General features: G+C 38.1%; 2 protein-coding genes across 3 annotated transcripts; one reads left to right on the forward strand and one right to left on the reverse strand.

Moving 5' to 3' along the window:
* Nucleotides 1–93: 93 nt before the first annotated feature.
* Nucleotides 94–3,314, forward strand: LOC113111292 (protein C21orf2). Its single transcript, XM_026275913.1, has 7 exons — nucleotides 94–284; nucleotides 449–467; nucleotides 878–924; nucleotides 987–1,216; nucleotides 2,357–2,504; nucleotides 2,581–2,677; nucleotides 2,916–3,314. The coding sequence occupies exons 1-7, from the start codon at nucleotides 208–210 to the stop codon at nucleotides 3,054–3,056; spliced, it is 759 nt and encodes a 252-aa protein (XP_026131698.1). The 5' UTR covers nucleotides 94–207; the 3' UTR covers nucleotides 3,057–3,314.
* A 305-nt stretch (nucleotides 3,315–3,619) lies between these two features.
* LOC113111275 (origin recognition complex subunit 2-like) lies at nucleotides 3,620–12,474 on the reverse strand. Of its 2 annotated transcripts, XM_026275884.1 has the most exons (16): nucleotides 12,198–12,472; nucleotides 11,482–11,640; nucleotides 11,292–11,378; nucleotides 11,116–11,208; nucleotides 10,996–11,027; nucleotides 10,853–10,910; nucleotides 8,826–9,007; nucleotides 7,380–7,478; nucleotides 7,195–7,304; nucleotides 6,982–7,114; nucleotides 6,700–6,796; nucleotides 6,488–6,634; nucleotides 6,234–6,405; nucleotides 4,911–4,972; nucleotides 4,079–4,197; nucleotides 3,620–3,985 (listed from the first exon to the last, which is right to left on the reverse strand). In XM_026275884.1, the coding sequence occupies exons 1-16, from the start codon at nucleotides 12,274–12,276 to the stop codon at nucleotides 3,902–3,904; spliced, it is 1,713 nt and encodes a 570-aa protein (XP_026131669.1). In that variant the 5' UTR covers nucleotides 12,277–12,472; the 3' UTR covers nucleotides 3,620–3,901. The 2 variants fall into 2 exon arrangements, with proteins under 2 accessions (XP_026131669.1, XP_026131670.1); XM_026275885.1 differs by lacking the exon at nucleotides 3,620–3,985 and having other exon boundaries at nucleotides 4,144–4,254; nucleotides 4,885–4,972; nucleotides 12,198–12,474.
* Nucleotides 12,475–15,810: the final 3,336 nt, after the last annotated feature.

The following is a 15,810-nucleotide window of genomic DNA, read 5'->3' on the forward strand; positions in this document are numbered from 1 at the left end:
AGATGTATACCGTATGTTTGTTGTTTTGTCGCCCTCTGCTGCTGACGCTGTGAACTGAGCGGATGTTGTGACGCGCTGTCGTCATGGAGACGCAGAGAGGCGCGTGCGCAGTGAGTGACGCACAGCAGCGCAGGGATGTTGTTGATCACTGAACGCGTTTGAGCTCGAGATCGACGCATTTCAATCGAAATCTTAAGATTAATCATCATGAAGTTAACGCGTAAACTCGTCCTAGCTCGAGCTAAAGCCTCGGACCTGGAAAGCGTGAAGAAGCTGAACTGCTGGTGTGTTTTCTGCTGTTAGCTGTTAGCATGCAAATTATTGATAAAGGATTATTCTTTTATTCAGTGTTTTTGGGTTCGTGTGTAGTTTGATATTTGGAGTCTGGATTTAATAGATGATATTTGCTGAATAACTGTATTCTCTAAATAATTTATTTGTGTTTCAGGGGCTGCAATCTGACAGATGTGAGTTTTCAATCTTTATCTTTATATATATATATATATATATATATATATATATATATATATATATATATATATATCATTAATAGTTATAGTTTAATATTTTAAGTTTCTATATTTTTTAATTTGACTTTTCTAATTTCAACTCGTTTCTACTTTCAAATTTAGTACAAAATCACTTTTTTTATTTTTAGTCAATTGTATCCATATAGTTTCTATTCGTTTTATTGTTTAGTTGTAGTATATTTAAATTATGGATTTTTAGTACTTTAGGTCTAATATAACATACACACACACATAGGTGCATCTCCAAAAAGTTTTTTTTTTTTTTTTTGTAATTTGAATAAAAAAGCAAACTTTTTTAATTCTAGATTCATTGCACAAACTGACCTATTTCATCATCTTTTTTCCAGATCTCTATATTCGTGGAGATTCCTAATATTGAGGTTCTCACGCTGAGGTTAGTGTTGTTCTCTCTGTCAGTAATCCGTGATAACATGCCTGTAATAACTCTGTGTTCAGTGCGAATCAGATCTGGTCTCTGGAGCACCTCTCGTCGTGTCAGCAGCTCAGCGAGCTCTATCTGAGACGCAATAACATCTGCAGTCTGTCGGAGCTGAAGCATCTGCAGCAGCTGAGCCGTCTGAAGGTGCTGTGGCTCGCTGAGAACCCCTGCTGCGACGCTGACCCACACAGATACCGCATGACCGTCATCAGAAACCTGCCCGGCCTGCACAAACTAGACAACCAGGGTACTGACCATCAGCTGCAGGAATATGATCACTCGCACACATTTAAAATAATGCATAATCATATCATTATATATATATGTGTGTGTGTCCCGCAGCACAGAAGCAGTCATCAGTGTCACAGATGTATATTTGTAGAAATAGACAACAATACACTGTATGGGTCACAATTATACATTTCTCTTTTATGCCAAAAATCATGAGGATAATAAGTGTTCCATGAAGATATTTAGTAAACTTCCTACCGTAAATATATCAAAACTTAATGTTTGATTAGTAATATGCATTGCTAAGAACTTCATTTGAACAACTTTAAAGATGATTTTCTCAATATTTAGATTTTTTTGCTCCCTCAGATTCCAGATTTTCTAATAGTTGTATCTCAGACAAATATTGTCCTCCGAACAAACCACACATCACTGGAGAGATCATTTATTCAGCTTTCAGAAGATGTATAAATCTCAATTTCTAAAAATGGATCCTTATCACTGGTTTTGTGCTTCAAGGTCACATATATTTTTTATAAAATATTATTTTATTTTATAACATATATCAGTGCCATTTTACTTTTTGAATATTTTTTTTTTCACTTTATTTTTCATGTTTAAATTTTAGTATGTTTTTTTTAATGTTCATATAGTTTCTATAAATGTTTTAGTTTAGTTTTTTAAACAAAAATTTGATTCTTTTTTTATAATTTATTTTCAGTTAACGTTTATTTAGTTTCAAATAACAAAATAAAATAGAAAAAAAGTTATTGATAATATACATGTACTGACAATTGTTTTTGCAAAGTGTCAGTTCATTAATCTGTAGCTGTTTTTAAAATGATAAATTATGTATATACATGTTATATATATATATATACACGCACTAATCTACATTTGAAGTGGATCTAAAAAGTTCATCAAAGTTGTCTTAAGACAAGAATGCATTTTGGTTTTATGAGAACTTTTATGAAAGGTTTTGATCCACTTCAAATGCTGACTACTGTATAAAATATACATATATAATGAAATAAATCTTTCAAACACCATCAGCATATCAGCATTCAACTTCTATATTTTAAACTTTTAATATGCTGTCAAACATAACCTTATGAGAAGCTTTAAGATAAGAATATTCATGTGTGTGTTCTGTCAGTGGTTACGGAGGAGGAGCTCATCCAAGCATTGAAGGAAGGGGAGGAGCTTGTTTCACCTCCAGGCCCCGCCCCCACCAGCTCAACCAATGGGCTCACAGAAGCAGACTCGGAGGCGGATCCTCTGAACTACAGCATGGAGGAAACCAAGTAAGACCTGACTGACTGTCTGCTGTGTGATCTGTGGATCTGAACTCAACTCACGCTCGTGTTCGTGTTCATGCAGTAAGATTCGAGCTCAGCTGGGGATGAAGCTGCTCCCCCGAGACAAGTTCCCCTCGCTGACGTCCCCTCGAGAGACCGGAGACACGCCGAAGAGGAAGGTACGAGCGAGCACAGACATGTACACGACCAGTCAAACATTTATTTGATCCGAAGTGCAGTAAAATTATATAATATTTTTACTATATAAAACCGATGTTTTCTGTGTTAAAGTGTAATTTATGTATTTTCAGCATCATTCCTCCAGTCTTCAGTGTCACATGATCTTCAGAAATCAGAATAATTGACAGATTTTCTACTGTTTAATAATGTGGTGTTTATAACCCGTCTGGTTTATAGAGTCACACGCTGGAGGCCGTTCTCCTCCTGATGAAGGATCTGGACGTGGAGGAGCTGAAGATCGTTCAGTCGGTCACCGAGAGCAAACTCCGATCACGCAGTCGCCGGAGAGAGCGAGAGAAGTCTCCCATCTGCTCATGAACACCGGCGGAAAACACTGGAAACAGTGAGCTCTGTCCTGGATATAACATTAAAACACTGAATCTGTCATTGATCGTCACGCTAAACGCCTCGCTCGTGATCGTTACCAAGATGCCTTTCTTATGTTCAGATTAAGACGTTTTTTTAATGTTCTGCTTTGTTATGATCTAAATGAAGTGTAACTATGTTTTGGTGTGTTTTGAGATAATATATGAGAATGTATTTTTCTATGTAAATAAACTTGGATGCATAAGAATATATTTATTGTGTTCACATCATGATCCTAGAAAACTTTACAGAATACTGTACACGAGTGAGCTGCAGAGACTGGACTTAAAGAAACAGTTCACCCGAAAATGACAACATGCTACATGATCAGGATGAGTTTGTTACTTCATCAGGTGAAATGTAGCATTGCATCAGTGTCTCTGCAGTGAATGGGTGCCGTCAGAATGAGAGCTGATAAAAACATCACAATAAGCCGTTTCATCTTTTGTCTTCTCCAGATGTTCACTGATGGACTGGAGTGCTGTGGATTATTGTGATGTTTTTATCAGACTCTCATTCTGACGGCACCCATTCACTGCAGAGCATCCATTGATGAGACACTGATGCAGTGATACATTTCCACAAACCTGATGAAGACACAAACACATCCGGATTTTCAGCATGACTTCATTTTTGGGTGAACTGTTGCTTTAAGAGACCTTTAACCCTTTAATCTCTGTTTAGACAAACTCCCCACGTTTCCTTCTGTATCATATCATTTATGATACAATGTTGGCAAGTTGTTTATCAGAAAGATTAAGTGCTATTCAGCTAAACACATTGAGGTTTTCCTGGTTTCACTCCACGTCGTTTTTCTCCAGGAAGTCAGTCAGAGTGCCGTTATCCACCGGAATCAGCAGATACTCCACTCCATCAGCGCCCTGACACACAAACAACTCTGCGTAAATCATCACTTCAGAACGATATCATGTTATCGTGAGATAGTGATATCATTAGATCGCAGTGATTCTGACCTTCTTGTTGCGGATGAGTTTGTGGTCTCTGAACTCGGTGAGCTGCGTGCGAAGCGTGATGTCACTGTTCACCAGGAACGACTCGCGACAACGCTGGTAGAAATCCTGGAAAGACAATCCTGAACGAACAACAACAATCCGCCAGTTTAATACGCAGAGGCGTGACTGTGAATGCACTGAGGCCGGTGACACACTGGATGCGTGGCGTGAGCGCCGCGTGTCTGAAGCGTCCCAGAAGCGTCCCAGAAGCGTGGCGGATTCTGTGTCTTTACACACCAGAAGCGTGCCTGACGCGGCGCTGGAGCGCTGCTGCTGTAGAGAGAGACCGTTGACAGACCAGGCTCATGTTTTTATTACAACAATATATACTTTTTTCTACACACCTACACCTACGCCTACTGATAAAGGACATCGTCAAAAGTATTGACGGCGAAATAGATTATGTTTGACAGGTGCAATATTTGAAAACCGATAATTATTATTATTTTTTTTTTAATTACATTTATATCTGAATTTATGTCAACCTATAGACTTTCAAATATCAAAATATCAGGAAATCATATGTATTTGTGTACAAAATGACATTTAAACACATTTTCCTATTATATTTAGCCTGGAAAAGCTTCCAACACGCGCGCGTGTCGCGGTAAAAATAGGCGTCGGTTCTATTTCTAGCAAGCAAGCGTTTGCCGCGCGTCTCACGCAGGCGGTCTGTAAGCTCTAACCTGTTAACATGGGAGCCGAATTAAAAACCGACACGCCACGCGGCTGAGACGCTTGCGCCACGCATCCAGTGTGTCACCGGCCTGAGGGGCAGCGGTGCATGTCTGACCTGTGTATGCAGGATTGTCCTTGTTCTCCAGCTGAAACTCTGCCAGTAATCTGAAGATCCCCCTGAAAAACACACACACACACACACTGATAACAGTGTCTCTACATGCATTTGTTTTTACATGTGTGTGTGTGAGTGAGTGTGTGTCAGTGGTGTGTGTGTGTGTGTGTGTGTGTGTGTGTGAGAGAGAGAGAGAGAGAATGTGTGTGTGTGAGTGCGTGAGGGAGTGTTTGTGCGTGAGTGAGTGAGTGTATGAGTGTGTGTGTGAGTGTGTGTGTGTGTGTGTGCATGAGTGTACGTACATGCGTAAGTGCTAGAGTGTGTGCGTGTGAGTGTGTGCGAGTGCTAGAGTGTGTGCGAGTGTGTGAGTGTGTGCGAGTGCTAGAGTGTGTGCGAGAGTGTGTGAGTGTGTGCGAGTGCAAGAGTGTGCGAGTGCTAGAGTGTGTGCGAGAGTGTGTGTGAGTGTGCGAGTGCTAGAGTGTGTGCGAGAGTGTGTGAGTGTGTGCGAGTGCAAGAGTGTGCGAGTGCTAGAGTGTGTGCGAGAGTGTGTGTGAGTGTGCGAGTGCTAGAGTGTGTGCGAGAGTGTGTGAGTGTGTGCGAGTGCAAGAGTGTGCGAGTGCTAGAGTGTGTGCAAGTGCTAGAGTGTGTGCGAGTGTGTGCGAGAGTGTGTGTGAGTGTGTGCGAGAGTGTGTGTGAGTGTGTGCGAGTGCAAGAGTGTGTGCGAGAGTGTGTGCAAGTGCAAGAGTGTGTGTGAGTGTGCGAGTGCAAGAGTGTGTGCGAGAGTGTGTGTGTGCGAGTGCAAGAGTGTGTGTGAGTGTGTGTGAGTGCAAGAGTGTGTGCGAGTGCAATAGTGTGTGCGAGTGTGTGCGCGAGAGTGTGTGTGAGTGTGTTTGAGTGCAAGAGTGTGTGTGAGTGTGTGCGAGTGCTAGAGTGTGTGCGAGTGTTACAGTGTGTGCGAGTGCAAGAGTGTGTGTGTGTGAGAGAGTGTGTGAGTGTGTGCGAGTGCTAGAGTGTGTGCGAGTTCTAGAGTGTGTGCGAGAGTGTGTGTGAGTGTGTGCGAGTGCAAGAGTGTGTGTGAGTGTGTGCGAGTGCAAGAGTGTGTGTGAGTGTGTGCGAGTGCAAGAGTGTGCGAGAGTGTGTGCGAGAGTGTGTGTGAGTGTGTGCGAGAGTGTGTGTGAGTGTGTGCGAGTGTGTGTGAGTGTGTGCGAGTGCTAGAGTGTGTGCGAGAGTGTGTGCGAGTGCGTGTGAGTGTGTTTCTGTGTTTTTGTGAGTGTGTCTCTCTGTGTGTGTGTGTCTCCGTGTGTGTGAGTGTGTGTGTGTCACCTGGCGTTGGGCGTGAGACTGCGCAGCACGTGTGTGAGGGAGCTGAGGGCCAGTGCTCCGGTCTGCTGCACCAGCAGTGAGTTCTCGTATGACGTCTCTTCAGTGTACTGCAGGTAGGTGGTGGTCTCGTACCACAGCCAGTTGAACATGCTCATCTTAGCTTGATCCCAGACTGAGCAAACACAGACAGGAGATCATTACCTGCCCACAACAGCAGTGAGCAGCATCACCTAAAGCTGAAGCGTGAGACTGACTGAGTGGAGCGTTGATGTGGTCGATGGAGGCCAGCAGGTGCATGTTGGGAAGCGCCGCCAGCTGCCCCAGTGCCTGCTGGTTCCTGTCGCCCCTCAGCATGGGCCCGTCGATGTTATTGATGACCAGGAAGACGTGATTGCTCGGGTCTGGAAGACAAACATGCTGCTTACAGCCACTGCAGACGATCAGAGACGTCACGCGTCAGCCTTACCTTCTCGGAGAGTTCGGATGATGAAGTCGATCTGGTCTGCAGGATTACGGAAAGTTCCCTCGTGTCCGAACACGTCACATGTGAGAGAATTAAGGATCTGTGTGATTACAGCAGCATTCAGACCACGTCAGTCAAAGCTGTCATCAAAGAACGCTATCAGCTAAATGAGTCGTTTTGTTTGTCACATGATGTTTTCACTGTATGAAAAAAGCAGCATGAAGGTTGTTGCATAATAAAGTCATCCACGATGACAGCGGTTTCATGAGTGTGTGAGGGACGAACCGATTTGAGGGTCATACTGGGGAAGAAGCCGTTGACCACCACATGATCGTAATCAGAAAGCATAGATGTGCGGAACTTCTCCAGCAAGAGCTTCTTGGAGCCCAAACCGTAGATCAAGATGTTAAAGCCCATGCTGAAATATCCATGAGAAACACAAGATGAATACATGCATCATCATCATCATCATCATCCTCACACACACACACACTCAACTGCAGCTGCAGCATCCACTGGTTGAAGTTCTTCTCGTGTTTTGCATTGAGCTGTTTAATTTCCTCTGAGAAGCGTGGCTGGTTTTTATCCAAGAGGCTGAGCAGAGTTTCCTATAAGACACAAGTGAGCACCTCCGTCAGATCTGACACAGATCCCACAATCACAGACAGATGAAGATCACTGACCCGGTCCAGTTTGGGCGTCTGGAGCTTCTGGAGCGTCCGGTCGGACGTGAGAACCTTAGAGCTGCTGTGAGCTTCAAAATACTCCTCCACCAGATCAGACTGCAGGAGAACAACCACACAACAAGAGACTTGATATTTTCTGAAAACAACGGAAATGCGCAACGTGCTGCTGTCAATGTAAGGTATGTTTATCATAGTTATTTATACAAATTGTAATTATAGTTACATTTATCATAGTTATTGTTAAAATTGTCATTATAGCTGCGTTTATCATAGTTATTGTTAAAATTGTCATTATATTAACGTTTATCTAAGTTATCGTTAAAATTGTCCTTATAGCAGTTTCGTTTATGAGTTGTCTTTAAATTTGTCATTATAGTTATGTCACTGTTAAATTGATCATTATATCTACGTTTACAATAGTTGTTGTTACATTTTTATTCTAGCTACGTTTGTCAGTTAAAATTAAATTAGTCAGTTTATGATAGTTTTCACTAAAATTGTCCTTGCAAATTGGTACGTGCTTGATTTATTTAAATTGATTAGATGTATTAATGTTTTTAAAAGCGTGAAAAAGTACTTGCGCTGTTACTCGAGAGGATTTGTGTGGATGTGCTCAGAAACAGAAGAGAACACAGACATAAAAATCATTATGGCTATGTTTATCAACATTTATCATAGTTATCATTGTTAAAATTGTCATTATGGTTACATTTATCATATAGTTCAAATTGTAATTACAGCTACGTTTGTCATAGTTATCGTTAAAATTGCCATTATAGTTATGTTTATCATAGTTATTTATAAAAATGTAAATTATAGTTACGTTTATCATAGTTATTGTTAAAATTGTCATTATATTAATGTTTATCTAAGTTATCGTTCAAATTGTCCTTATAGCAGTTTCGTTTATGAGTTGTCTTTAAATTTGTCATTATAGTTATGTCATTGTTAAATTGATCATTATAGCTACGTTTACAATAGTTGTTGTTACATTTTTATTCTAGCTACATTTGTCAGTTAAAATTAAATTAGTCAGTTTATGATATTTTTCACTAAAATTGTCAAAATAGTTACATTACAGCTTTCGATACATTTTTCATTATAGCTATGTTTATGATAGTAATCCATAAATTTGTCATTATAGTAACTGTTATTATAATAGTCATAATTCTATACATTTCATTTATCATTACAGCTTTTGTTATCATTACATTTATTATATTCATTGTGATCTTTATAGTTACATTATAGTAGCTACAGTAACCATTATATTAATTACTGTCTTACAGGTTGCTAGGGTATTGAGGGTGGTTGCAAAGGTATTTTAAGTGCAAGAAACAGGTTTTGTTTTATTAGTCATAAACTCTTCCTGCTCTGGTTTCAGGCTCATCTGGACCCTCATCCAGACGGCCTGAAGGTCAAAGGTCAGGATGAGATTCTCACCTCTGCTGCTTTCTTGCCCTTTTTACTGGGCGTCTTATAGAGTGCAGCCGCCGACGTGTTTTTTTTGCTGGGTGTTTTGGTCTGTACGTCCCTCTTCCCCTCATGTTCTTCAGCATCTTCATCATCGTCATCAGAGTTCGAGGGGGAGAAATCGCTCTCGCTGTCTGAACGCAAGTTCGGAGCTGCATGAAAATAACAACAACAACATGTTAATAGACAGAAACCTGTGAGAGCCACGGATGACGAGAAACAGGAAATTATAGCTACCCTAAAGATTTTTCTGGTCGACTAGTAGTCGTTCATTTTAACCCTTTGTTCGTTTGATTGCAAATTTAATAATAAACAGTTTAAATCATAATAATGAGAATTCTATTGCTTACATCAAGCGCGTGCATAAAGCTTTTGACAGCAGAAGTAGGCTTATGATTATAAATATGTCGGAAAAACAGTAAGGAGGCTGCATTAACATTTTAATAACTTATAGGTAAACTAGTGACTGCTAGTGGATGAGGAGATATCACCTCACAATGTAAAGTGCTTTGAGAGCTTACTATAGATATATTTTTCATGTCTGTAAGGCAAGTATACATTTCGGAGTTTCAAACACAGGTTCACAGAGACAGCAGAAAGTGCATCCCGTTTGCTTTATTTTACAAAAGCACAACGTTTTGTTGTTAATTGTGAACGCAAAGAAATAAACGTAGAGTCTATACAGATTTGAAAGATTTATTATTTTTATCTGTATTAACAGAATTTTACTTATTTTTTCTGCGACTAAGCGACTAATACAGTTTTGTTTGACTCAACTATTATAGGACAGCACTACAGGAAATACACACATTTACAAACAAATCCGTAATTCATGCACTGCAGACATACTTTTATACTCATGACATCAGATTAGCTCGATTTAATTTCCAAATTCATATTACTGGTCTTATTGGGAATGAAAGTGCATGCTATTCTAATGAAATATTCTGTTTAATATCCTCTTTCACGGTTAAAAAAATGACAGATTAAAATAATGTATAGTAGTAAAATATATGTACGAATTTCATGCAATGTTTAGTTTAAACTGTTGTTTTAACCAATTATATATGTATATTAGAAACATTACTAGTTGTTAGAAGAATTTAAAAGGTAGAGAAAATATGTAGTTAAATAAATGTAAAAAAAACTTTTGTTTATATAAATTGTTTCATTGTTTTCTTTCAATTGTAATAAATATAATAACCTTTTATTCATTAATATTAAGAACTTATTATGATGTGATAATTATACAAATAACAATTTGTTAATAAGAGTAATTTGCTTTAAACTTAATGCATAATTTTAGGTAATTTATCTGCATCCATCCTGTAATTTAAAGTAAACTTTATTTGCCTATTATTTAGTTATACTTTTTCAAAATTGTGTTAGTATTTATTTTATTATATTATGCTTTACTTTTTTCTAATTTCATAATTCAATTTTTTTTTGCATTAATATTAATAGAATATTAATAATAATTTGATAATAGTTATAATACTTTTATTTGCAAGCCTAAATGTTGTTTATCTTTATTTGCCTATTAAGCTATAATTTACAATTTGTGGAAACAAAATTAATGTTGTTTAATTTAACTACTGTATTAAATATTTCTTTATTTTAATATTGATAAATTTATAATTTGTTGTAATTTAATAATTACACAAATTATTTGTTAAGTATAAAACTTATTTGTAAATTAATAATGTTTATGTAATTTATGTGCATTTATTCTAGAATTTAACTTAACTTTATTTGCATATTTTAAAAATCTGTTATTTTTTGTTAGTACTTATCTATTTAAATAAATAAATATATATATATATATATATATATATATATATATATATATATATATATATATATATATATATATATATATATATATATATATATGGTATATAGTCATTCAATTTTTTTTTTTTTTTTTGTTGCTCTACTTGTGTGTTACTGTCATTATATTGTCTTCAAGTTGTTAAAAACAAAAGAAACAAACGAACCTGTCAGTCTCTTGCGCAGTCGGTGTGGTGTGGTGGAGATGAACTGCACCTTTTTTCCCTGATTAAACAGAAATATATAAGCAAGTAAAACACAACCACATGTGAACACATATAATGTTTGTCACAGAAACACATGAGTTCACCTTCTGAGGGGTTTTGTTCTGATTGGCTGATTCTGTAGTGGATAAACAGAGAAACTCAGAGTCAGTCAGATTTTAAACTTATAACGTGAGAAGAAAACGAAGCGCAGGATCAGGACAGACTTTTAGCGGTGCGTGTCGGGCTGGACGACTCCTCGTTTGTGTCTGATGTGCAGAAGGTCACGCTCTTCCCAGGCGTTTGAGCCCATTCAGATGCTACACAAACACACCACATCATGGTCAACACACTCAGAAATACATGACAGCCTATGAAACAGCTGGCAAATATATATATTCACCCATTTGAGCCATTTTATTGCCCCGTTTGATGGTCTGAAAGGAGAAGACAGATGATCCTGCAGTGACTGTGCCATTTTCAGACTCATCTGGGAAATAAACAGCCAATGAGAAGATAGATCCACACTGATCGATCACTATACTGTGAAAACGGAGCATTATCTGTCAGTATCTAGTGCTGTTAATGATCACCTTGTGATCCGGTGCACAGAGCATCCACATAGTTCTGCTCATTCAGCATCTCTTCATCCTCATCCTCATCCTCATCCTCTCTCGTCTCAGATCTTCTGGACTTCTGCGGGGTTCTCAGGGTCACCAGCGTCTGCACAGGTCCATCAGCTGATCTTACATCTAGATGCAAAACATCGCTTTTATTAGTACTCATAAAAACACAAATAAAGCATAATATATCTCAAACTAAAAAAACACATCAATAAACTAACTAAAATCAATCAATAAATAAGTAAACACATGAAAAGAAATAAATATAATCAACAAATACATAAGGAACAAAAAAAATATATCATAAAATATTTTTTATATTATAGATAAAACAAAATGAACATTAAGCATAATATTTTAGTAAACTAAATATATCAAAAAGTACATAAATGAAAATAAATATAAATATTCACAACAAAAAACATAAATAATATGTAAAGTATAATATATTATATATAATAAACAAGTCAATAAATATATATAATATAGAAAACGTAACTAACCGTGACGTCATAGTAACTTTACTAGTACTACAGTATTAGATAAATTACTGGTTATACAGTGATTTATAGATTGGAAGTAAAAGAAAAGTTTAAAAAGTGCCTTTAAAGTTTTGTTAAACCACACAAACAGCGATCTTATGACGCCTTTTTTTTTATCTAAAACTGAAGATTAAACGCTTTTACCTTGCTGTTTCTCTACAATATGATCCAAAACATCTTCATCGGCCACGAAGCGGAGCTCTAACGGCTGTTTCTGCGTCATCCTGCGACTCACGCGCTAAACTCCGACTTCAAACTGTAATATCTGTCCCACATACACGTTTACTAATATTTGTTTTGATAATAAAACGTCATCTTGCTCAAATCGATCTGTTGAAATCCTGAGAGAGAACTCCTGTCGATTCCGCGCCACAGGAAAGATTCTAACCCACGTGTGATAGAGGATGGTCACGTGAGTCGCTCTGGCCAATCAGAATCAAGCTCTTTAAAAAAAAAAAAAAAAAAAAACCTAGAGCTGCGTCCGAAATCGCATGCTGCGTACTGGGTACTGCATTTGTATTTGAACGTATAACTCGACCGTTAGAAAAGTACGTTTTATATAGTATGAATGTGGGTAGTATGAATGGAATTCGGACGTACTACATCCGCCATGTTGACATTGTCACGTGACATACGTCGTCACAACAGCGCGTAAATTTAAAGAGCCCACTCTACTGAGCGAACATCGGTGATGTTTTTCGTTTTTCTTACCGCTTTATTAGTCTGCGTTTTTACGTCGTTTGAATTAACCATTCAAAGCAGACATCGATCAACTGTTCGCAGATCATGCCTTCGTTGACAGCTTGTAAATCCTTTACTAAATATAAATTTAGCTTTTAATTTTCTACCTCAGAATAACAGCAGCTACATCTGTGAATAGAATCACAGCCTGATTTTATGTAAGGATATAAAGTAATTTATTGTAATAAATAAATACAAATAAAATTACAAGAAACAAAAATCAATTAATAAACTTGAATGAATGCTTAGACAAATACACACACATATATACACATAAATACACAAATACATGATAGAAATATACACAGAAACACACACACACATCACAATATATAAATATATACATTATAGACAATACACACACATATATAAATATATATAGATATTTCAGCAAAAAATATGTAACCTATTGAAATTTTATTCTAAAAAACAAAAACTACATATTTATAGACTGTGAACAGCATCATACAGGCTTCTGTCACAGGCCTTTGACATCCAAGAGCTGCATAACATTGTGCACAGAATGAGCAGGTCAGGTCTGTCATGGGGATTTTGAGGAGGCTGATTGTCTTCTCCACCACAGAAGACCTGGAGGCAGTGGAAGCAGCTTTTCTTCTGGTAGCTGACACAATACATGGCTGTCACATAGAAACTGCACCTCCAGCAAGTGAAGCCCAATGTTATTTCAACAGGAAGTGTTCATTCTGTTCAGCTGCAGGTCAACATCAGGGATTAAGACTCTGTGAATCAGTTCATGTTCTCATAGTGCTATTGTTTCAGCTTGTGTAAGTTATGAAGGTAATTATCAGACTGTCAAATCGAGATATACATATTAGTTATTTAAGAAATATACATATAAATACATATACTATAAAATCACATAAATATGTATAAATACACATGTAAATATTTAAATTTAAACGTGTGTGTATTTATATATACACATAAATATATTACACTCATAACTGGGAATTCATATTACAGTTATTTGAAAATCTAGCAACATATCACATAACATACCATACCAACATATTTACAACAAGTTTAATTTTATAATATTATTGCTTTAGTTAACACTCACACTCACCTGGGACTGGACGGCTGTTGTAATCGTGCTCCTGCACATCTCGACATTTACTGCTCTGCCCCACAAACATCCCGTTTTGACGCGTGATTTAACCTCTCCGAAACTTTTCCACGCAAACCTGGAAGGCACAGCCCACGGTGCGAGATCGACCGACGACCGTACTCCTGTTAAACATGGACCTCTTCCTCCGTGAAGGGCTTAGCACACACTAAAGTATCTTTCCTCAGAGTAATTGTCGCCTCTTCCTCTCGCCGCCCAATTTCAATGCTTTTTTTATTTTCGTCGGTGGGAAAACTATGAAATGAAAGATCTTGGAGCGAGTCGGCAAAACATTTGATTCAGATCGGGACTCCGAAGCGCAATTCGCAAATCATTTGATCGGGGCTTCGAAGCGAGTCGGCAAAACATTTGATTCAGATCGGGACTCCGAAGCGCGATTCGCAAATCATTTGATCGGGGCTTCGAAGCGAGTCGGCAAAACATTTGATTCAGATCGGGACTCCGAAGCGCGATTCGCAAATCATTTGATCGGGGCTTCGGAGCGAGTCGGCAAAACATTTGATTCAGATCGGGACTCCGAAGCGCGATTCGCAAATCATTTGATCGGGGCTTCGAAGCGAGTCGGCAAAACATTTGATTCAGATCGGGACTCCGAAGCGCGATTCGCAAATCATTTGATCGGGGCTTCGGAGCGAGTGGGCAAAACATTTGATCGGGGCTTCGGAGCGAGTCGGCAAAACATTTGATTCAGATCGGGACTCCGAAGCGCGATTCGCAAATCATTTGATCGGGGCTTCGGAGCGAGTGGGCAAAACATTTGATTCAGATCGAGACTCCGAAGCGCGATTCGCAAATCATTTGATCGGGGCTTCGGAGCGAGTCGGCAAAACATTTGATTCAGATCGAGACTCCGAAGCGCGTTTCGCGAATCATTTGATCGGGGCTTCGGAGTGAGTCGGCAAAACATTTGATTCAGATCGAGACTCCGAAGCGCGTTTCGCGAATCATTTGATCGGGGCTTCGGAGTGAGTCGGCAAAACATTTGATTTAGATCGGGACTCCGAAGCGCGTTTCGCGAATCATTTGATCGGGGCTTCGGAGCGAGTCGGCAAAACATTTGATTCATGTACTTGTCTAGACCAACTTTTAATAAAGAAAAAAAGAGACAGATTTTTTTTAATAGTCTGTTAGTAATCCCACAGTCCATAGCATCGGTAACTATATAATTTAGTAAGGGAAAATTCAAACAATATAGGATGAGTTTCAATTTTTATTTTATTTATGTAGCAATGGTCATATTAACCTCTGTGCAGTGTTCAGGGTATTTCAGGACCCCAAATTAAATTCTAATTCTAATACTGCATCATACAAGTGTTTATTTGAGTTGAATATTTCGATATTCATGTAAGGAAACGAAGCCATAATTTGATAAGTTTACATTTACATTTATTCATTTAGCAGACGCTTTTATCCACAGCGACTTACAAATGAGGATAAAAAACAACAACAAAAAGAGCAACAAAAAGTTTATAAGCGAGAATAAACAAGATGCATTCAAAATGAAGGCAGATATTGTCTGATATGTTAAGAAATAATATTTTAACAAATTCAAAAAATCTTTGCCAAAATATTTGACTCAAAAAGTCCAGATGATTCAAGCTGTTCGTGTTCGAGAGATTATTAACCGTAAATGAAAACATTTAAAACTCTGATTCCTCGATTTAAAAAAATAAATAAAAATGTAGCAAAACATTAGATTCAGATGATATGTAGAACTCTGTGTGATTATCAGTGTCAGACTGTGTGTGTTGTTTTGTCCGGGGCTCGTGGGACAGGCGTCCTACTCTGACTGTGACGTCATCATCCTGGGGAGGGACTTTGAGAGGATTCAGATCATCCCAGGAGCCAAACACGGGAACATCCAGGTGG

Source organism: Carassius auratus, chromosome 11 (genome assembly GCF_003368295.1).
Source record: "Carassius auratus strain Wakin chromosome 11, ASM336829v1, whole genome shotgun sequence".
NCBI lineage: Eukaryota > Metazoa > Chordata > Actinopteri > Cypriniformes > Cyprinidae > Carassius > Carassius auratus.